We start from the raw sequence: 23,725 nt of genomic DNA on the forward strand, positions 1-23,725 counted from the left end.
CCCAGAAAAAGAGCTTCTTCAGTAAAAAAAAAAAAAAAAAAAAAAAAAGGTAGACTCTATTAGTGGACTAAGGGTACCCGGAACTGTACAAAGCCAATAGGAAAATCCCAACAAATACCAAACTGTCATTTTACAATGGCACCTTCACACAGGACAAATAAAACAGTATAAAAATTTAATCTAATTGCACATTAGAAATACATTTCAGTTCACCCAGCAATCTAACAGGCTTCAAAATGGAAATAAAATATTAATTCGTTTAAGGAAAAAGCGTTATCTAGTAATTTTATGTACTATTGCTGAAAGAAAACTCCCAGTTATCTCACCTCAATATTTATTTCTTAAGTTATAAATCTATATTGCAATGATGCATTTTACAAAACAAGCTTGATAAACACTATGTATATACAAACTTAAGATGAATTCTTTCATGTTGAAAGTTTTCTGGAACATTATACATGTATTAATTTCCATCAAGCTTTCTCATGTCACATGTAGTTTTATCTCTTTTCCCTGAGATTTTTCACATGTAAGGATGTGTGTATATTAAAGCCCTTCTCACACTGTTTATGTTCAAAGGTTTTATCCAGTGATTCCTTTCATGCTCTTGGAAGGAACTGGGATGACTTAAGTCTTCCCCACATTCAGATATAGTGCATCTGAAAATTTCCCACATTTCCTTATATATTATTTAAAATTTATTGATTTTTAGACTGGGAGAGGGATAGAAACATCAATGAGACAGAAACATCAACGTTGATTGGCTGCCTCCTGCATGCTCCCCACTGTGGATCGTACTCACAACCTGAGTATGTGCTCTGACTGAGAATCAAACTGGCAACCTCGTTGCATGGGTCAATGCCCAACCACTAAGCCATACCAGCTGGGTCCACATCTCCTTTTATACTAAATTATGATCATTACTCAAAGTGATACCCTCTCCCTACAGGTCACTTAATACAATCAAATTAATACTTGGATGATTGCCTTCACAGTTGCATTCCCTTTCCTTTTTGGTGTTTCCATTGGGGAAAAACATTGGGCTTGTATAGATACCACTCGGCTCATAGAAAAAAAAATTAGGGTGGGCTAGAACAGTGCATGCTCACTTCTGTTCAATTGTTTGTGTGCAAAATGGAAGCTTTCCCACGTTTTTTACATTTAGTTTCTCTCTAGTGTGATTTCTTTCATGTCTTTGAAACCCTTGTAGAGAATGGAAAGCTTTAACTCATTGCTTACATTCATGGTGTGCCTCTCCTGTGAGTCCTTTCATGTTTTTGAAAATAACTGAGACAACTGAACACTTTTCTAAATATTTTACATTCATAAATTTCCTCTCCAGTGTGACTACTTTTGTGTGTTTTTAAAGATGTGAAATCGCTGTAACCATTGCCACATTGCTTACATTCACAGGGTTTTTCTGTGTGCGTCCTTTCATGCTTTCTAAGATAATTAAGACAACTGAACTCTTCCACATGTTTTACATTCCTAATGTTTCTCTCTAGTGTAACTTCTTTCGTGTGTTTTTAAGGAAGTGTGATCACTATAACCTTTACCACATTGCTTACATTCTTAGGGTTTCTCTCATGTGTGAGTCCTTTCATGTCTTCAAAGATAATTAAGACAAGTGACCTCTTTTCCACATGTTTTACATTCATAGGGTTCCTCTCCAATGTGACTTCTTTTGTGTGTTTTTAAGGAAGTGTGGTTGTTATAACCTTTACCACATTGCTTACAATCATAGTGTTCCTCTGCTATGTAAATCCACTCATGTGACTCTAAGGAAGTGTCATATCTGGCTTTACTATGTCATCTATATTCATAAGGTTTCTCTTCAGTGTGATTCCTTTCATGTTTTCGAAGATAACTGGGACTACCGAATGCTTTACTACATGTTTTACATTCATAGGGCTTTTCTCCCATGTGATTTCTTTCGTGTGTTTTGAAGGAAGTGTGATCGCTGTAACATTTACCACATTGCTTACATTTATAGAGTTTCTCTCCTGTGTGAACTCTTTCATGTCTTCGAAGATTATTAAGATAATTGAACTCTTTTCCACATGTTTTACATTCATGGGGTTTCTCTCCAGTGTGAGACCTTTCATGTATTTGTAAAGAACTGTAATATCTAAAGGCTGATCCACAGTCCTTACATTTATAGGGTTTCTCTTCTGTGTGAATTCTTTGGTGTGTTTTTAAGGCAGTGAGACCACTGTAAGCTTTACCACATCCCTTACATTTATAGCGTTTCTCTCCTGTGTGACTTATTTTGTGAGACTGTAAGGAACTGCAATATTTGAAGGCTTTGCCACATTGCTTACATTCATAGGGTTTCTCTCCTGTGTGCATCTTTTCATGTTTTCGAAGGTAACTGAGACAAGCGAATGCTTTCCTACATGTTTTACATTCATAGGGTTTCTCTCCAGAGTGACTTCTTTCGTGTGTTTTGAAGGAACTGCGATCTCTGTAGGCTTTACCACATTGCTTACATTCATAGGGTTTCTCTCCAGAGTGACTTCTTTCGTGTGTTTTGAAGGAACTGCGATCTCTGTAGGCTTTACCACATTGCTTACATTCATAGGGTTTCTCTCCATTGTGATTCCTTTCATGTTTTTTAATACACTGGAGATAACGTTTATATGGCTTCTCTCCATATTTCTGATAGTTACATGGCTTATGTTCAGTGTGACATCTGACGTTCCCATTAGGAGACGAATGTTGTATGGAGGATTTCCCACACACACTGTATTTACATGGCTTTACTCCAAGCGATTTCTCATTCAGATTGCGATCTGAAATAGGGATGAAGTTGTCTTCAAACTGACGACCCACTTTCCCATCACAGATTCTCTCTACCACAGGACTTCTGGAAAAAAGAAGCATATTCTTCATGATTTACTTATGATTTTATATTTATTAGAATATTTGAACTATATTTCTATGATTTATAGCAAAAAAGTAGGTTTTCTGCCTTATTTAAATGGCTTAAATTGAATAAATGGGATGCTGTGCAAGAAGACTTCAGCCTTGCTATTATCAAACAGTGACATTCATATACAGGGTTTATTAACGCTGTTCTTCATTTGAACTAGTTTTCAAATACTGAATGCCTTTGTCATATATAAGGAAGTAATTTGGTGGAAATTTTCTGAGAGGTCAAATTTGAAGCAGGGTTTTTTGTTTGTTTCTTTCTTTTTAAAATTTCATAGCATAACAGGTTTCTCATGTAAAACAGTGTTTTCTATTGAGTGTGACTCACGTTCGTTTTCTCCTCTGGTTTCTGTACAGATCTTCAATGTCATGGTTTTTCCAATTCTTTCCTAAAATACAGACCCAGAAAATTTATTCCAAAAGTAGTAGAAATTACAGAAACATTAGATTCTATTTCTATGACGAGCTGTGACCACGCCGGTTTATTTATCAGTGTCCTCCCTTCCCATATTATACACATTAGAACAACTTTGATGGGCAAGAAACACTTGTCCTCTAATTAACAAGGTGAAGAAAGTTGTCATCCATACCTACGGAGGCCAGGTTCCTGAAGGTTTCCCACATCACATCTCTGTAGAGTTTCTTCTGTGGAGTATCCATTAAAGCCCACTCCTCCGGAGTGAAGTTCACAGCCACATCCTCAAAGGTTACTGAGTCCTAAAATAGTACAAATATGTGCACAGTACATGAGACTGACAGCACTGGACACCCAGACTTTATTTACAGGAAGGTACATATAATTCTGTTGTCTCCATATATTTAGTCTATGACTTTTATCATCAAAACATTGTGTTCATATTTACTTCTGTATAAATTTAACCTTATCATAAACACATGAAAATTAATACTTTACAGTGATCACATTACATCTTATTGTTCTCTAATGGCAGGGGTCAGAGCATGATGAGAAATGACAAATGCTATTCAAATAAAACAAATATTATAATTTTTATGACTTCCACCCTGAGGGCTTCCAGTCAAGATGGTGAAGTAGGTAAATGCTGTACTTGCATCCTCCCATAAGCACATCAAAATTACAACTATACTATAGAACAACCATCATTGAGAACCACCTAAAATTTGGCTGAACAAAATTCCTATAACTAAGAATATAAAAAAGAAGCCACATTGAGACTGATAAGGGGTGGAAATACGCAATGAGCTGTTCTCTCACCCTTGTGTGGTGGTTAAAAATTAGGAGGGCTATCTCAGCTACAGAAGTCCCCCCCTGAGGAGCAAGAGCTCCCAGCGCTGGGAAAAGAAGTTCCCATAACATCTGACTGTGAAAGCCAGTAGGGATGGAGGCTGAGTGAGATAGGGCTGCTGGAGTCCAAAGTATTCCTCCTAAAGGTCCTGTGCATGCACTTACTCAAACTCACTTGATCTGAGTTCCACTGCCGAGTCAGCAACTCAAAAGACACCAGGGCCCTGACCTCTTTGGCTCGGTGGATGGAGCATCAGCCTGCAGACTGAAAGATCCCAGGTTCGATTCCAGTCAAGGGCATGTACCTTGGTTGCGGGCACATCCCCAATAGGAGGTGTGCAGGAGGCAGCTAATCGATGTTTCTCTCATCGATGTTTCTAACTCTCTCTCCCTTCCTTTCTGTAAAAACTCAATAAAATATATATATATTTTTAAAAGACACCAGGAGGGAAGAACTGAATTGTCTGGATTTAAGGCAAGAGCTAGAGGGGCAGCTTTTTCCCAGACAGAAATGCTGGAAGAAGCCATTGTTCCTTTGCTGAACCTTTCCCCATAGAGCCTGTAGGTGGCCATACCTGAGTCTCCATCAACCTGGATAAACTGCCCTGGTGACTCTCTGAAACATTGCCCCACTCATCTTGCAGGTCCAGCCAAACTGTTTCCAGTGAATTTTCCACACAAAAGCCTGTCTTGGATCATGCTACAGACTTTCCTAAAATCTTTCAAAGATTCACAACACTCCTCCCCCCCCCGCCCACCACCACTACCACCAAAGCATCTGGCCTCAACCTGCCCCTTACCTCTTGCTAAGTGGTCCCAGACCTGACACTAGCGGTAGACCACCACAGATTGCATCGTGGCCTCTCCTAGGCACCCCCAAGCCCAGCACAATAGCAGATCACTTTGTAGTTCATACCGAGTGGCCTTGAGCAGGGTACAGATGGCAGCTGATCTTAGCCTGCACTTCCAATGAGGCCACAGAGACAGCGCACTTGGTGGCCAGCTTTACTATTTTTAATTTATTTTTATTTTAATTTTTTTGGTGGCCAGCTTTAGACTATGCCAGAGCACCATGCAACCACTTCCATGAGCGACATACTCAAGGGGCAGTCTGTGGTTGAGGCCAGATATTTTAGCCAATTGGCCTGAGGGTAAATCCTCCCATTGACATGCCAACCCCAACTGAGGCTAGACTACACCACCAGGGTGCACACAGCCCAAATAAGGGAACATCGGGAGTGCCCAGCTCAGGTAACTGGGGAGACTGTTTCACTGGGATCTACAGGATACCCACTACATAAGCCCACTCCACCAAGATCGGGAGACATAAAAACAAACACAGGGAGGCAGCCAAAATGAGGAGAGAAAGAAACATGTCCCAAATGAAAGAATAGACAAAATTCCAGAAAAAGAACTCAACGAAATGGAGGCAAGCAATCTACCACACGCAGTATTCAAAACATTGGTCATAAAAATGCTCAATGAACATAGAGGAAGAGTAGATATACTTAAGTGAGAAATTCAACGAAGAGATAGAAAACAAAAATGGAGATAGACCGCAGTCAGAAATGCAGAATACATAAGGAATCAACAGTAGAGTAGATGAAGCTTCTTGTTGCAGAGAAGCTAGAGGGCAGATTTAGATCTGTTAATATATCTTACATTTTATTTGAAATATGTCTCTTTAAAATCTGAGTGTGTTTTGCCTCTTTCCAGAAATTATGGAACGTATTCATAAAATATCAATCTAAAGAATGTTAATTGATTGCTTTTGGTTGTCATTAAGAAAGATCAAGGTTTCTGAGTTAACAATTATAATTAAAGTGGAAAGAAATTATATGGTTTGGTAGAAGATATAAAATATGAAATATTTATTGCTCTAAAGCTGGTTATTTCTGAATGGATAAGAAGGTTTGTAAAGAAAGATCTTGGATGTGAGGGCGATCTGGCTGCGACATCTGTCACCCCATTGATCGCCAGGGTTGATTTGGCTGATCTGGCTGGCTAGGCGGGTGCCCCCCTCCTCCCTCACCGATCCATGTGCATCCCTCCCGAAGCTGCACGCTTGGTCGAAGAGGATGACCTTCCCCCTGAGGAGAGGACCGGTCTTCGGTCAAGGGTATACGAGTAGCTGCGCTCCTCTGCTAGAACCTCCAAACAAGCTTTCAAGAAAGATCTTGAGGGAAATATATAGGTAATGAATTTAATTAGGTAAATGAATCTATCAAAAGTAAGCTAATATAGAATTTGTTTTGTTCTTTTTCAGTCTGTTAAAAGGGAAAAAAGTTTTTCTATATCTGCCTAGACAGCAAAGATTCTACATATCATTAAATAATCGTATGTCATATTGTGTTAATCAGGTACTTGATTTCTTAAAAACCTCTCTCTTTAATCCTAAGAAGTCAAGTTTTGCTAGCCTGTGTTTGTGTGTGATTCCTATTGTTGTTACTTGGGTAAATAATTTGTTTCATAATGACATACGATCTTTTGGCCAAGTATGTTTCACAACCTTCCTGGGTCTTAAATTTTTTAAAAATTTTTTTTTATTGATTTAAGAGGTAGGGAGAGGGGAGAGAGCGATAGAAACATCAATAATGAGAGAGAATCATTGATCGGCTGCCTCCCGCAGGTCCCCTACAGGGGATCGAGACCACAATTCAGGCATGTGTCCTTGACTGGAATTGAACCCAGAACCCTTCAGTCCTATGCTTTATCCACTGAGCCAAGCCAGCAAGGGCCTGGGTTTTAAATTTTAAGAGATTTTTTCTTGACTTAGAATTGGCTTTGAATCATTACAATGGGCTCCTGGAATATCTCACGGATTTGTTCTCTCTCTTTTCTAAAAAAGAAAGTTTAAACTAATTAGGCCTATTTGATATGTTTAAAGTATGTAGGCAGCTTTGTCAAATAAAGAAATAATAGCCCTGGCTGGATGGCAATTTTATTTTCTATGACAACTTTAGATAGAGATTCTAAAGGTTTTTGCAGATTAGCAAGCAAAGTAGCAGTGTTGTTGACTATAATTATCAAGGTTTTAGATAAGTTATGTAAAACATGCTGGTGGGCCACCATTCCCCACCATGGCAGGCGGGTATAACCAAAGAAATATATTCATCCCCATCAAGAATGTATCCTGGAACATGTCAAGCTACTTGAATAAATAGCTTGAACAAGTTAGTGGCTGGTCTCATTTCCTGGATGGACTGATAAAGTAGTAACTAATGAAGAAATTATATGGTTTAAAGTAGTAACAAATCTGGCATATGCAGATTTGACTAGCACTAACCAATTCCTGTATGCTGACATTAAAGTTCCATATAGGAACTACCAAGGACACTGCCTGCACATCCACATCCCCTCCACCTGATCTCTTTTTTGGTATGAATACTTCCTTGGTTTAACTCTCCTGCCATGGTGGGAAATGGTGGCCCACCAGCATCTTTTACATAACTTCTCTCTATATATAAAAACCCTGCCTGCACTGAGATGCTAAGATGGTTTTGAAGGCATGAGCCTGCCATTTTCTCAGGTTGTCAACACCTGAATAAACCTCATTACTTCTCAACCAGAACCTGTCTCCCAAGTTTGGCTTTCATGGCAGCAGGCAGCCAGAACTGCAGGTCATTTTCAAGGTTTTATGAAGAATAAAGAATGGAGCTCAGCCAGTGTTGCTCAGTGGTTGAGCATCAACCTGTGCACCAAGGAGCCGCTGGTTTGATTCCTGGTCAGGGCACATTGTGTGCTTGATCCCCAGTAGGGGGCGTGCAGAAAGCAGCCAATCAGTGTTCTATTTCTCTCTCCCTTTACCCTCAAATAAAAAACATATTTTTTTAAAAAGGGGGACCCATGATATTAAAGATGTTTAAAAAAAGAATAAAGAATAGAGACAGTGGTCATCTATGGGGCAGGGCAGAGGTGAGTCAAAGACGGGAACACTAGGAAACCCTCACCACTGCCCACAGGCCGTTTATAAATCTTGACGATTCCAAAGGTGTTCATATTGTTATTACTAAGTCCTACCCCAATACAGGTTGTACAGTCTTTTATTATTTTTATAGGATATGTTTATTGATTTGAGAGAGAGAAAGAGAGAGAGGTTGTGAATAAACCCACAACCTAGGTATGTGCCCTGACTGAGAACCAAACCTGCAATCTTTTGGTGTACAGGATGACCCGCCAACCAACTGAGCCACTTGGCCAGGGCTGTACAATCTTTTCTGAATATATTTGATGAAAAAAATTTAAGAAGTAACTAAGGTTGGAAAAGAACATAATTTATATGTCTGTCCTGTAATGTGGCAATCTGAGGTTTTATTCATGGTTCTGACAGAAAAACTGGTAACAAGCCAAGTGTCTTTAAAAAGAATGGGTTACATAAACTCATCATCATATATACTATTTCAAAACAAGGTTATTGATAATGAAAATATCCGGAGGATTTGCCAATAGAACAAATAATTGCAATATATACGCCATGTTACATTTCTTATAACCTGCAGAGAAAGATGAGACCCCCGGCCCCATCCAAGGTTTGGTTGATTGTGGAGACTAACACACGCCTAACAGGATGAAGGGGTTTATGATTACATAACTGAGGCGGAGTCTTGTGGAAAGCAGGGCAGGCCTCACAAGCAGGTGCAAATTGCCTTGAGAGAGCAAGGAAAGGAGCCCAGCCTGTTGTTGTTTTTTGTTGTTGTTGTTGTTGTTTTAAATTAAATGTATTTTTATTGATTTCAGAGAGGAGGAGAGAGGGAGAGAGAAAAGCATCAATGATGAGAAAGAATCATTGGCTGGCTGCCTCCTGCATACCCCACACTAGGGCTTGAGCCCACAACCTGGGCATGTGCCTGACAGGGAATCAAACCATGATCTTCTGGTTCATAGGTGGACACTCAACCAGAGCCATGTCGGCTGGGCTGGCCTGGGGTTTTGATTGAGGTTAGGGGTGAGCTAGGGTGACAGTTCATATACACAGACACAGAGGGGGCTTTTATGGGGCTGGATCTCTTGCAGCACCAAAGGAGTGAGCAGTCAGGTTTTTATATCACCTTGTACAAATGTGGGACACACGGGGAAATGAAAGGGCTGTCAAATAATAGAAAATATATCTCTTGGTCTCTGGACCAAGTTCCTGGCACAGAGCTCCTAAAACTCTTCTAAATTCCAAAGCGCACTAGGAGCACATTTTGTTCCAGTGAATAAACCCTGGTTGGGGATCTGAATAAGGGCTCTCACCAGAAAGACCAGACCATAATTAGGGGTGTGGAACTCTCAGCCCCACTCCCATCCCGCAGAGAGGGCAGAGGGGTTAAAAATGGAGTTAATACCTGATCATGCCTACACAAGGAAACCTCCATAAAATCCCAGTAAGGATGGAGTTCGGAAAGCCTCCGGTTTGGTGAGCACATCCATGTAGTGGGAGGTTGAGGCACCCCAACAGACCTCACTCAGTCTTACTCTTCATCTGGCTATTGATCTGGATCCTTTATCATACCCTCTAATACAGCGGTCGACGATCTGTCGGACCTCACGGACCACCAGTGGTCCGCGGACCAACGGTTGGCGACTGCTGCTCTACTAGTAATTAACTGGTAAATGTAACTGTGTGTCTTGTTTCTGAATTCTACAAGCCACTCTAGCAAATTAATTGAACCCAAGCAGGAAGTTATGGGAACCTTTGATTTGGACATAAGTTGAGAGAAAACTTGGGGCATACTACCTGCAATAGTTATCTGAAGTTGTGTGGGGGGTGGGGGGGGGGGGAGGGAGAATGTCTTATGGGACTGAGCCCTTAACCAGTGGGATCTGACATTTTTCTGGGAAGATAGTGTTATTTGAGTTAAGGTGTAGGACACCCAGCTGGGATCACTGAGAATTGCTTGTTGTGAGAAAACCTTTCACACATTTGATGACTAGAACTGTCAGAAGTGAAAGTTAGAGAGAGAGAAAGTAAAGACTTGCCAGAGGGGAGAACTGGGGTTTTCCCTACTCAGGATGAATACTGGGTTTTTCCAACACATCAGCAGTCAAACACTGAAACGTGGAGTCAGAGACCTCTGATTTTTCATGTAGCACTATTGAGCTCAGGAGGTGCTATTCCCATTCTCACAAGAAAATAGCAAAGAAACTTAAAATCAATGACTCTTCTAAGATCTGTCACAGCATTAAGGTCACAGGGCAACCCACCACCTTCAGAACTGGAAAGAGACAGAAGATAACCAGGCTGAAATATGCCTACAATATTCTGCTCTCTTTAGTGAGGCCTGTTCTCAAAGATTCTGTTTCACCAGAGTCTGACTGGAATTTTACCAGCATCAAACTGACATGGGGAGGGAAATGGCCAATTTGAGACCCTTCTAGATGTTCTCCCTGACCCAAGTTGAGGCTGTGCGCAGACACTCAGAAACACGTGAGCCCTGGCTGGTGTGACTCAGTGGGTTGAGCATTGTCCTGTGCACTGAACAGTCGCCAGTTTGATTCCCAGTCAGGGCACGTGCACAGGTTTCAGGTTCCGTCCCTGGTCGGGGTAAGTATGGGAGGCAATCTTGATCGATGTTTCTCTCTCACATCAGTGTTCTCTCTCTCTTCCCCTCTCCCTTTCTCGCTCTCTAAAATCAATAAAAACATCAAACACATAAGAGCCACGCCAGTGTGGCTCAATGGTTGAGCGTCGACCTATGAACCAGGAGGCCATGGTTCAATTGCTGGTTAGGGCACATGCCCGAATTGTGGACTCTATCTCCTGCGTGTGCAGGAGGCAGCCAATCAATGATTCTCTCTCATCAGTAATGTTTTTATCTCTCCCTCTCCCTTTCTCTCTGAAATCAATAAAAAATATATTTACAAAATATCAAATCAGACTTATTTTAGGAACTATGCAAGCAGAAAGAAAGTTTTGTGAAATGAAGTGTTCAAACAAAAACTACCCAACTAGAATTGTGTGTCAATCAAAATTATCCTTCAAAAATGAGGGAGAAATAAAGTCATTCTGAGATAAACAAAAATCGAGGAAATCTGTCCCTGGTACACCTGCCTTGCAAAAAATATTAAATTTGTCCGGAAGAAGGTAATGATGAAAGGGAGAGTGCTATGAATGAATTAATGAAGGTTAAATAAAATTATTTGGTTTTGTTATTTAATCTAACAGAGAACATTTTTTCAAAGTGGTAACAGCTACCACATAGCCAATGAATAAGCGCAATGTTAGAAGGGACAGGGAGGGAAGAATTGGGAATACTCTTTTGAGGAACTTGTACATCCAGTGAAGGAGTAATAGAGTTACTTCAAAGGCAACAAATAGAAACTAGTAAAATATGGTAGATAATAATCCAACGATAATCATGTGCTGCTAATGATGGGAATATGTTCTGAGAAATTTGTTGTTAGACAATTTTGTCATTGTGCAAATATCACACAGTGCACTTACACAAACCTAGACAGTAGAGCCTATTATTCTATTACATCCAGGCTACATGGAATATCACTGTTGTGTATGCAGTCTGTCATGCCGTTATATTGTGCATGACTGCATATCAATAATTACTTGAAATATCAATGGTCTAAATGCAACACATGAAAGACATTGTCATTGCAGATAAAATAACAATTAAATAGTGCCTACAAGAATCACACTTTAGATAAAAAGATATAGATAAAAAGTAAAAGATGGAGAAACATATATCATCCCAACACCAAACCAAAACAAAAGCTGGCATAGCTGTACTATAATTTCAGAGGAAGAAAAATTCAGAGAGAAAAACAGGGGCAATCACATAATGATAAAGGAGTAGTTCCCCAAGAGGACATAGCAGTCCTTGGTGGGTACGTGCTTAACAACAGAGGGACAAAATGCTTGGTGGGGTGAGGGGGGGGAGAGCAGGGGGAGAATAGTACTGCAAAGAGAAACAGATAAATCCATCATTATAGTTGGAGACATCCACACCTGCTCCATTAGTAATTAAGAGTTCCAGCAGGCAGAAAATCAAAAAGAACACAGATATGGACACCCAGATGCATGAAGCTCAAAGACCCCCAAAACAGGTTGAGCCAAAAGGAGACTTCACCAAGTTGCATTATAAGCAAATTATCAAAAATCAAAGACAAAGGACTTTGAAAGGTGTGGGAAACCGATATAGGGTTAAGCCTGGGACTGACCTGCTGGCAAAGTCACAAACAAGTACCAGCTTAGAGGGCTCAGTCCTCTTAGCATAATTAGGCTTGACCTTATAGCACTCCCCAGATCTTACCTGGGAAGCTAATGGGCTGAGGGAAGTGCAGGGAGTGTAAACATGATCAAAACAGGTGAAACTCACAAGAACTATGTAACTATTGTAACCACTGCCTTGTTTACCTCTGTCTACAAAAGGTCGGTGCGGCCTGAGCACCGGTGGAAGTCCTTCCTCTTGAGTTGGACTTACCCGCCTGGCCCCCCAATATTTCCAAATTATCTCGTCTTCTCTCTTTCATTTGTGTGGGGCTCCTCCTCCAGACCCGAACCCTGAACCACGCAGGACGTGGAGGGAAACATTTTACGACAGAAAGGTAGCAAGAATAAAGTGATGCATCACATACAAGGAAACCCCCGTTTCTGCATTTCTCAACTGACACCTCGAGGACATTAGAGTAGCATGATATGCACAAAATGTTGAAAGAAACTGCCAATCAAGAACACTTTATATATTAGCAAATCTTCCCTTCAAAAATGAATGAAAGGGAGACTCCTGCACACAAACCAAAGCTGAGGGAGCTCATCACCACACCTGATGTATAAGAAATGCTACTGGAATCTTCAAGCTGAAATGAAAGGATGCTCATTAGAAACATGAAAGTACAAAGCTAACTGCTTAAAGAAACTAAGACTTGGTTTGAAGATACAAACCAAACTGAAAAACCTTTAGCTAGACTTAGAAAAAAGAGAAAAGGTTCAAATTAACAAAATCAGAAATATAGGGTGCTGTGTATGAGGGGCTTATTTGATGCAGACACAGCTTCCAGGTTGAGTTAATCCACTTGAGGTTTAGCCATTCTTTGCAGGTTTAAGAACAGGCCAAGTTTCCCTGGCCGGGTAGCTCAGTTGGTTAGGTCCCCATACACCAAAGTTTCGGATTCGATCCCCAATCAGTGCGCATACAATAATCAACCAATGAATGCATACGTGGAACAACAAATCGCTTTCTCTCTCTAAAATCTATCAATAAGTAATTTTTTAAAAAAGAACAAGCCAACCGTAACCAGTTTGGCTCAGTGGATAGAGCGTCGGCCTGCAGACTGAAGGGTCCCAGGTTCGATTCCGGTCAAGGGCATGTACCTTGGTTGCGGGCACATCTCCAGTAGGGGGTGTGTAGGAGGCAGCTGATCAATGTTTCTCTCTCATCAATGTTTCTAACTCTCTCTCTCCCTTCCTCTCTGTAAAAAATCAATAAAATATATATTAAAAAAAAAAAAGAACAAGCCAAATTTAGCTGTTAAAAAATTGCACTAGGGAAGTACTAAAAAGAGAGTCTTAGGGAGAGAAACCAAGATGGCGACATAGGTTAACAACCACTTCAAAAAACAACTAAAGACGGAACGGACATCATCCAGAACCACAGGAAGGCTGGCTGAGTGGAAATTCTACAACTAGGAGGAAAGAGAATATCATACCCAGACTCAGAGGAGGCGCAGTGCTGAAGTGAAATACTCAGGTGCAGAGTGCACCCGAGCAGGCTGGCGGCGGAGGGTGCGGTTGTTGTTTTCAATCGGGAGGGAGTTTCAGACTCTGAGCTCCAGATCCGGGTGAGTCTCTAGGGACCCAGACTCAAACGGGAGAAGCGGGACTGTCTGGCTTCAGTCGGAACTCGAAGGCAGCTTTCTCTCCAAGGTTTGCAGCCATTGCTGGGACTCTGTGAGGCAGAGCCCCTAGGGACGGAACTGAGAGCAGCCATAACTGCTCGCTCCGGCCCAACCTGTAGGTCCCCGGGGACCTGCCTCGCCCAAGCCCTGCACAGAGCCATTTGCCGGATAGCCTCAGGCAAAGGCTAGATTAGCACCGCCCTAGAGATCCAGCACAGAAACTCTCCCACTGCAGACACAGCTGACTCTCATAGCCAGTTAGCCTGGAGGTCAAATCACCCCCGGTATTGCCGACAACAATCAAGGCTTAACTACAACAAGACTGAACACAAAGACCACTAGGGGGTGTACCAAGAAAGCATAAAAAATGCGGAGACAAAGAAACAGGACAAAACTGTCAATGGAGGATATTGAGTTCAGAACCACACTTTTAATGTCTCTTAAGAACTGTCTAGAAGCCGCTGATAAATGTAGTGAGATCCTCAAGAAAACTAATGAGACCCTCGATGTTATGATAAAGAACCAACTAGAAATTAAGCATACACGGACTGAAATAAAGAATACTATACAGACTCCCAACAGCAGACCAGAGGAGCACAAGAATCAAGGCAAAGATTTGAAATGCGAAGAAGCAAAAAACACCCAACCAGAAAAGCAAAATGAAAAAAGAATCCGAAAATACGAAGATAGTGTAAGGAGCCTCTGGGACAGCTTCAAGCGTACCAACATCAGAATTATAGGGGTGCCAGAAGATGAGAGAGACCAAGATATTGAAAACCTATTTGAAGAAATAATGACAGAAAACTTCCCCCACCTGGTGAAAGAAATAGACTTACAGGTCCAGGAAGCGCAGAGAACCCCAAACAAAAGGAATCCAAAGAGGACCACACCAAGACACATCATAATTAAAATGCCAAGAGCAAAAGACAAAGAGAGAATCTTAAAAGCAGCAAGAGAAAGAAACTCAGTTACCTACAAGGGAACACCCATACGACTGTCAGCTGATTTCTCAACAGAAACTTTGCAGGCCAGAAGGGAATGGCAAGAAATATTCAAAGTGATGAATACCAAGAACCTACAACCAAGATTACTTTATCCAGCAAAGCTATCATTCAGAACTGAAGGTCAGATAAAGAGCTTCACAGATAAGGAAAAGCTAAAGGAGTTCATCACCACCAAACCAGCATTATATGAAATGCTGAAAGGTATCCTTTAAGAAGAGGAAGAAGAAGAAAAAGGTAAAGATACAAATTATGAATAACAAACATGCATCTATCAACAAGTGAATCTAAGAATCAAGTGAATAAATAATCTGGTGATCATAATAGAATCAGGGACATAGAAAGGGAATGGACTGACTTGGGAGGGAAAGGGGTGGTGGGAGATGCGGGAAGAGACTGGACAAAAATCGTGCACCTATGGATGAGGACAGTGGGTGGGGAGTGAGGGCGGAGGGTGGGGTGGGAACTGGGAGGAGGGGAGTTACGGGGGGAAAAAAGAGGAACAAATGTAATAATCTGAACAATAAAGATTTAATTTAAAAAAAAATTGCACTAGGGAGAATCACCCCCTCACTAAGGGAGCTTTGTATGCCCTGGCCGGTTTGGCTCAGTGGATAAAGTGTCGGCCTGCGGACCGAAGGGTCCTGGGTCGATTCCGGGCAAGGGCAAATGCCTGGGTCGTGGGCTCGATCCCCACTTGGGGGCATGCAGGAGGCGGCCAATCCATGATTCTCTCTCATTGATGATGTTTCTATCTCTCTCCCTCCCTTTTCCTTCCTCTCTAAAATCAATAAAAATATATATTTTTAAAAAAGTTTTGTATAAAGGTTTTCAGTCCTTCATGGCTGTCTACTTTACATTGAAACATGTTATGTAAGTACACTGGAGGTGAAGTCTATGGGGGTCCATTCTTGTCAAGCCAATATGGAAGTGGCAAAGATTTAATTTTAGTTTACGAATCACTGGTTCAGAGTCTTCCTGGTCACTATGGGAAACTTTAGAACAATGGGTGCTATGACCAAGGGTAACTTATGGTAAGAGAGAAGAGTTGTCTGATGGTTAGCGTGAGACATGCCCAATTGTTCCCCATTTATATTCAGTACCCCACTAACATTACTAGGGGCACCTTATTTACATTTTGTGTGATCCTAATATAACTGTAATTTGAAACTTAGTACTGACTACTCGTATAAAGTTTTGTGCATCACAGGACATGACAAAATTAATTCAGAACCTGTGGTAAAGGCCCCACTGCTGTAAGCCATATTTCTAGTTCAACAAGAAAAACCACTGGGGGAGGGGCTGCGGGTGGGCGGGCAAGAGGGGGTGTTGGGAGGGGTGTATGGAGGGATTGAGCAAAAAAGAAAAAAAAGAGAGAAAAAAACTCATGAACAGGGACAACACTGGTACTGCCAGGGGGAGGGAGGTGGAGGAGGATATAGGGGGGATAAATTATTTTGGGCAAAGACTTGACTTGGGGAGGCTAACACACAATACAGTGGACAGGTGATGTGTTGTAGAAAAAAAAAAAAAGAAAAACCACAAGTATTTATTACTTTCAGAAAATAATGATTTGTTATTTCTATGACAAGAAGAAAGTTCTTAATTAAGCACACTTGAACACTTCTGATGTTCAAATCTTAAGCTCTGGAATTCCATTTGAGCACCCTCCCTCCTCAAAACAAAAGAATGAAGGCACTTCAGAAAAGTACAGAAATTTATAGACACCGCTCAGGGGAGGAAAATGAGAAACACGAAATTCAAACGCATTCGATGTAACACTGGAATTTTTTTTTCCTGAAATTGATCTCTCATACCTCTTTGGAAATAACTATTTTATATCACCTTTCAAGATTATTGATTAAATACATTTTATACTCATTGACAAATGGACACCAAAAACAAAGTAAATAAGTCTTTTTAAGTGACAATCCCAGGGAAGGGGCCGAACACCCAGAAAAGTTTCCAAAGAGGATCTCCACCCAAGGACTTCCAAGGATGTCTGGCCCAGGGAGGGTCCTGGGACAGGGAGACAGGGATTTCATACAACGTATTCCAGGTGGTGATCCTCAGCTTTCCTCTCATGTAAACACAACTACACACAAAAAATAAATATTTACTTTTAAAATTGATTTTAGAGAGAAAGGAAGAGGGGGGTGTGGGAGAAAGGGAGAGAGATTTGTTTTCCACTTATTATGCATTCGTTTGTTGCTTCTTGTGTGCCCTGACCTGGGATCGAACCCACAACGCTGGAGCCAACTAGCGACTCAGGCACGGCAACAACAAAAAATAATAAATCTTTCAAGTGAGTCATCTATTGAATGTAGAAAAATGATAAACAATCTATATATATCTGTTTTAGAAATGCCCGCTGGAAGAGAAACAACTGATGCTCTGAATCGGAGACCAAAGGCGGCGTTTGAGAATGCAGGCAGAAATATGAACATTTATGGATGTATTGCCAGTCCCAGAAGAGCCAGGCCGGAGGGAAAGGGTCGTGGGTTTGAGACCCCGCCCCCCCCCGAACATTTCAAAAACTTCAGGTCTCTGAGAAGAAGGGACCGGGGACCAAAGACCACAGCTCCTCCCACGCACGAACCCCCGGAGGCCGAGTCACAATGACCCCTGCGAACTCCCCGTGGTCCCCGCACCATCGAGGAGACGCGGGGATGTGGGTGCAGAGCTGCCCGGAGAGGCTCCGGGGCCGAAGTCCCCGCGCCCCGCGATGGCACAAGGCATCCGGCTCCAGGCTGCCCGCCCCGCCCGGCGCTGCGAGCCCGAGGGGACGGAGAGCGCCGGGGGGGACGGAGGGCGTCGGGGTGGTGGGGGGGGACGGAGAGCGCCCGCGGGAACCGGGAGCGCCCGAGGGGACAGAGGGCGTCGGGATGGTGGGGGGGAACGGAGAGCGCCAGGGGGACGGAGGGCGTCGGGGTGGTGGGGGGGGACGGAGAGCGCCCGCGGGAACCGGGAGCGCCCGAGGGGACAGAGGGCGTCGGGATGGTGGGGGGGAACGGAGAGCGCTCGGGGGGACCGGGAGCGCCCGAGGGGTCCGAGACCCAGCAGAGCCGCCGCCACCGCCGACTCGGGGCCGCAGACTCCGCACTTGCCGGCGTGGCGGCCAGGTCTCTCCACAGTCGAGTCCACCCAGCGGTTTGAGGACACGCCCACGCACACTCACCATTTTCCGACGGCTCCCAGCGTCGGACCCGTTTAAAACGCTGTGGCGAGGCTATCGCTGCCGGGAGCACGCCCAGGACAGAACCCACGCTGCTTGCAGACGTGGCCCCACCCACCTTCCCTGATTGGACGGTTCTGCCTTCCTTATTCCTGAGTGACAACGTAGGGGGGCGGGCGGTGCAGGTCGACGCTCCGCAGAACCAGCTTCGGTTGGTGGGCGGGGCCTGTCCCTTCCCAAACCGTTTATACTCTTTTTTAATCCTATTTTCCCATTGATTTTTAGAGAGAGGGAAAGACACAGAAACTTCGATGTGAGAAAAACACAACGACTGGTGGCCTCCTGCACGAGCCCTGACCAGGGACCAGGTGGGGAGGAGCCTGCAGCCGAGCTACATGCCTCCGACGGTGTCCAACCCGGGGCCCCTCGGTCTGCAGGCCGGCGCTCTATCCACCGAGCAAACCGGCCAGGGCCGTTTATACTTCTAACACCACTTTGTCCTGGTTCTACAGGGGCCCTGGCTTCTCCCTGCCCCGCTTTCTGAATGGGGGGACACAGGTGTGCGAAGGGACTGCCAGACCCAGTTTCCAGATGGAGCCTGTTTACAAACCCATTTAACCTAACGTAAATAGTCTGGCTCCATTTGGTCTTTGAATGTTGGCAGGTTGAGACCTTCATCAACCCCTCCTCCACATCCACACCTGTGGCGCTTTAGGGTCCCGCGACCTCCCAAGTGGCCGGTTCTGATGGCAGCGTCACCTAGGGGCAGGACTTCTTCCCGACCAACCATAAGCTGTACATTTTACACTCAAAGGAAATGTTCCTTAGTTTTCGACTGTGTCCTTAGAAATGTTGAAACATAAAATGGCCATAATATCCCTAAAGCAAATGAATTCCTATTTTCACCAATATAACAAAAAGATTTGGAAACGTGGGATGTACCTGAAAACTCAATATACTTAACACATTGGTTCAAATATCTAATTTATTTATTTGAATAGCTTAATATACATACACCTACCAAGGAATGCATACCTTTAATGTATATAATTTAACGGGGTTGTCTTTTAGTATATTCACAGATAATGTGCAATCATCACAATTTTTTAACATTTTTGTTATCTTAAAAAGAAGGGACTAGCCCTGGCTGGTGTTCTCAGTGGTTAGCATCAGCCAGGACACTAAAGGGTCTTGGGTTCGATTCCTGATCAAGGAGCAGGTTCCTGGTTTGCAGGTTCTATCCCGGGCAGGTCAAGGTTGGGGCAGGCCTGGGAGGCAACCAATCCATGTGATGTTTTCTTTTCTTTTTATAAATATATTTTCATTGGACCTAACCTGTTTGGCTCAGTGGATAGAGCGTTGGCCTGTGGACCGAAAGGTCCCAGGTTCGATTCCGGTCAAGGGCATGTACCTTGGTTGGGAACAACATCCCCTCTCTCACTGATGTTTCTAACTATCCCTCTCCCTTCCTCTCTGTAAAAAAATCAATAAAATACATTAAAAAATTATATATATATATTTTCTTTTTTTTTCTTTTTTTTTTAATTAAATCTTTATTGTTCAGATTATTACATTTGTTCCTTTTTTTCCCCCCCCATAACTCCCCTCCTCCCAGTTCCCGCCCCACCCTCCGCCCTCACTCCCCACCCACTGTCCTCATCCATAGGTGCACGATTTTTGTCCAGTCTCTTCCCACATCTCCCACACCCCTTTCCCCCCCAAGAATAGTCAGTCCATTCCCTTTCTATGTCCCTGATTCTATTATAATCAACAGTTCATTCTGTTCATCAGATTATTTATTCACTTGATTCGTAGATTCACTTGTTGATAGATGCATATTTGTTGTTCATAATGTGTATCTTTACCTTTTTCTTCCTCTTCCTCTTCTTAAAGGATACCTTTCAGCATTTCATATAATCCTGGTTTGGTGGTGATGAACTCCTTTAGGTTTTCCTTATCTGTGAAGCTCTTTATCTGACCTTCAATTCTGAATGATAGCTTTGCTGGATAAAGTAATCTTGGTTGTAGGTTCTTGGTATTCATCACTTTGAATATTTCTTGCCACTCCCTTCTGGCCTGCAAAGTTTCTGTTGAGAAATCAGCTGACAGTCGTATGGGTATTCCCTTGTAGGTAACTGAGTTTCTTTCTCTTGCTGTTTTTAAGATTCTCTCTTTATCTTTTGCTCTTGGCATTTTAATTATGATGTGTCTTGGTGTGGTCCTCTTTGGATTCCTTTTGTTTGGGGTTCTCCGCGCTTCTTGGACCTGTAAGTCCATTTCTTTCACCAGGTGGGGGAAGTTTTCTGTCATTATTTCTTCAAATAGGTTTTCAATATCTTGCTCTCTCTCATCTTCTGGCACCCCTATAATTCTGATGTTGGTACGCTTGAAGCTGTCCCAGAGGCTCCTTACACTATCCTCGCATTTTTGGATTCTTTTTTCATTTTGCTTTTCCGGTTGGATGTTTTTTGCTTCCTCGCATTTCAAATCATTGACTTGATTCTTGCGCTCCTCTGGTCTGCTGTCGGGCGTCTGTATAATATTCGTTATTTCAGTCTGTGTGTGCTTAATTTCTAGTTGGTTCCCCAATATAAGATCGAGGGTCTTATTAGTTTTCGTGTAGAGCTCATTAAGTTTATCGGCAGCTTCTAAACAGTTCTTGAGAGACCTTAAAAGTGTGGTTCTGAACTCTATTTCTTCCATTGACAATTTTGTCCTGTTTCTTTGTCTCCGCATTTTGTTATGCTTCCTTGGTGCACCCCCTAGTGGTCTTTGTTCGCAGTCTTATAGATAAATCTTGATTGTTGTAGCTAATTCCAGGGAGGGTTTGACCTCCAGGCCAAGTGGCTATGAGAATCAGCTGTGTCAGCGGTGAGAGAACTTCTGTCCTCTAGGGAGGTGCTAATCTAGCCTTTGCCTGAGGCTATCCGGCAAATGCCTCTGTGCAGGGCTTGGGTGGGGCGGGTCGCACAGGATTAACAGGGTGGGCCGGAGAGAGCAGTTATGGCGGCTCTCAGTCCTGTCCCAAGGAGCTCTGCCTCTCTGAGTCCCAGCACCCGCTGCAAAGCTCGGAGAGAAAGCTGCACTCGCTCTGACCGAAGCCAGACAGTCCCGCTTCTCCCGTTTGAGTCTGGGTCCCTAAAGACTCGCCCGGATCTGGTGCTCAGAGTCTGCGACTCCCTCCCGATTGAAAACAACAACCGCGCCATCCGCCGCCAGCCCGCTCCACGCACTCCGCACCTCAGAATTTGACTTCAGCACTGCGCCTCCTCTGAGTGTCCGTATGCATTTCTCTTTCCTCCTAGTTGTAGGACTTCCACTCAGCCAGCGTTCCTGTGGTTCTGGGTGATGTCCCTTCCGTTTTTTGGTTTCACTTTTGAAGTAGTTGTTCAAAGCAGCAAACTCCGGCGTTAACCTATGCCGCCATCTTGGTTCTCTCCATATATATATATTTTCATTGACTTCAGAGAGGAAGGGAGAGGGAGAGAGAGAAACATCAACGATGAGAATCATTGATCAGCTGCCTCCTGCACGTCCCCCACTGGGGATCGAACCCGCAACCTGGGCATGCGCCCTTGACTGGAATCAAACCCGGGACCCCCCAGTCCATAGGTTGACACTCTGTCCACTGAGTCAAACCAGCCAGGGCTGATGTTTTCTTTTTTGCTCCCTCTTTCTGTCTTCCTCCCTCCCTTCACTCTAGAAATCAATGGAAAGAATATCCTCAGGTAAGGGTTAACACCCAAAAAAAGGGGGCGCTGTGCCCTTTATCAATTCTCCATCTTTCCATTTTCCACCTCCAAGCCGAGGTCTTAGGCAACCTCTAATCTTTCTGTCTTTATAGATTTTCCTGTTCTTGATTTATGTTGTCTTTGTAACTGACTTTAGTAATTTAGCATATTTTTTCAAGGAACATCCATGTAGTAGCATGTAGAAGTATGAATACTTCATTTCTTTTTTGTGGCCAAATGTCATTCCATTCTATGAACAATGCACATTGTGCTTATTCCTTTATTAATGGGCATTTAGTTGTTTCGAGCCTTTGGTTATTCTGAATAATGAATGTTGCAATAAACCTACATGTACAAGTTTTTGTTTGGATATATATTTTCATTTTGGGGGGCATATACCGAAGGAGTGAATTGCTTGAATATATGGTAATTCTATGTTTTCTTAAAAAAAATTATATATATATATATATATATATATATATATATATATATATATATATCCAGCACGGCCATGGTATACTCAGCCCCAGGGCGCCTTATGTGCCATGCCAGCTCAGCCTGGTTCAGTGACCCTGAGTCGGGGGGTGAAAGGATTGAGGAAAGACAAACAAGAGAATGAAAGCTGGATCTCGGTGGGACGCTGCTCCTTGATGAGGAGACAGCGCCAGCACCCACAAGCTGTGTCTTTATTTTATAGCTGATGCCACGAGGCAAAGTAGGGATGTGATCAAGTTGTTTACAGCATTCTCGTGAGTGTCAACCTCACTTAACTACATGCACCCGAACTATCACAAGGCACGTGGGGCCATGTGTTTGGACCATAGGTTCAAGCTTACAACCATAGCTGTTGGCTATAATTGTGCTGGGAGGGCCCTGCCCTTCCAGCTGGGACTTGCACGTGGCAATAAGAGGACCCTGTCCTTTCATTAGCCCAAGGCTTGAACCTGTCCAAAACACTGTAGCCGCCATATATATCTATATCTAGATCTATATCTAGATAGATCTAGATATAGATATATATGATTGATTTCAGAGAGGAAGGGAGAGGGAGAGAGAGAGAGAGAGAAACATCAATGATGAGAGAGAATCATTGATTGGCTGCCTACTGCACACTGCCTACTGTTTCTCTCTCTCTCTCCCTCTCCCTTCCTCTCTGAAATCAATCTACTGGGGATCGAGCCCCAAACCTGGGCATGTGCCCAGACTAGGAATCGAACCATGACCTCCTGGTTCATATGTTGATGCTCAACCACTGAGCCATACTGGCTGGGCTTGATGATAGTCTTGACAAATCAAAGAATTAAAAAATGGGCTGGAAGATGGTGTTCTTGAAGCTTCTATGTACTTATTTGTCCAAATGGTTCTCCAAAACCTGACTAATGCCTTCTTTGTTTTTGCCTTCCAAATCTAATACAAGTAAGGCTATTAACAAATTCTAACATGGAATTATAAAGAAGATGGATTCTGGAAAATCAAGTTCCTAACATTACCCACAAGGGGACTATTTCCAATTCTAGATGTTGTTGCTCTATTATAGGTCCATCCTCTTAATCAAAGTCAATTCACCAAATATCAGCCCGAAGGAAGGACAAAAATCAAAGGCACATATGCACAATCAATATTTGGCAAAAGAGGCAAGAGCATACAATGGTGTCAAGACAGTCTCTTGACTAAATGATGTTGGGAAAATTGGACAGATATATGCAAAAAAATGAAACTAGAACACCAACTTACACCATACACAAAAATAAACTCAAAATGGATAAAGGACTTAAACATAAGTTAGGAAACC

The 23,725-nt window shown here is 42.8% G+C and overlaps 1 protein-coding gene across 1 annotated transcript; it reads right to left on the bottom strand.

The window, feature by feature from the left end:
- Positions 1–682: 682 nt before the first annotated feature.
- Positions 683–18,237, bottom strand: LOC132234992 (zinc finger protein 791-like). Its single transcript, XM_059696669.1, has 4 exons — positions 18,206–18,237; positions 3,522–3,648; positions 3,260–3,320; positions 683–2,866 (listed from the first exon to the last, which is right to left on the bottom strand). The coding sequence occupies exons 1-4, from the start codon at positions 18,206–18,208 to the stop codon at positions 1,810–1,812; spliced, it is 1,248 nt and encodes a 415-aa protein (XP_059552652.1). The 5' UTR covers positions 18,209–18,237; the 3' UTR covers positions 683–1,809.
- Between the last annotated feature and the right edge of the window lie 5,488 nt (positions 18,238–23,725).

Source organism: Myotis daubentonii, chromosome 5, assembly GCF_963259705.1.
Source record: "Myotis daubentonii chromosome 5, mMyoDau2.1, whole genome shotgun sequence".
Taxonomy (NCBI): domain Eukaryota; kingdom Metazoa; phylum Chordata; class Mammalia; order Chiroptera; family Vespertilionidae; genus Myotis; species Myotis daubentonii.

Excerpts from the sequence above, each read along its gene's own strand:
- LOC132234992 (XM_059696669.1), bottom strand. Across the intron at positions 3,321-3,521 it reads CAGGAACCTGGCCTCCGTAG|GAAAGAATTGGAAAAACCAT; the intron begins GTATGGATGACA and ends TCTGTATTTTAG. Across the intron at positions 2,867-3,259 it reads AACCAGAGGAGAAAACGAAC|AAGTCCTGTGGTAGAGAGAA; the intron begins GTGAGTCACACT and ends TCTTTTTTCCAG.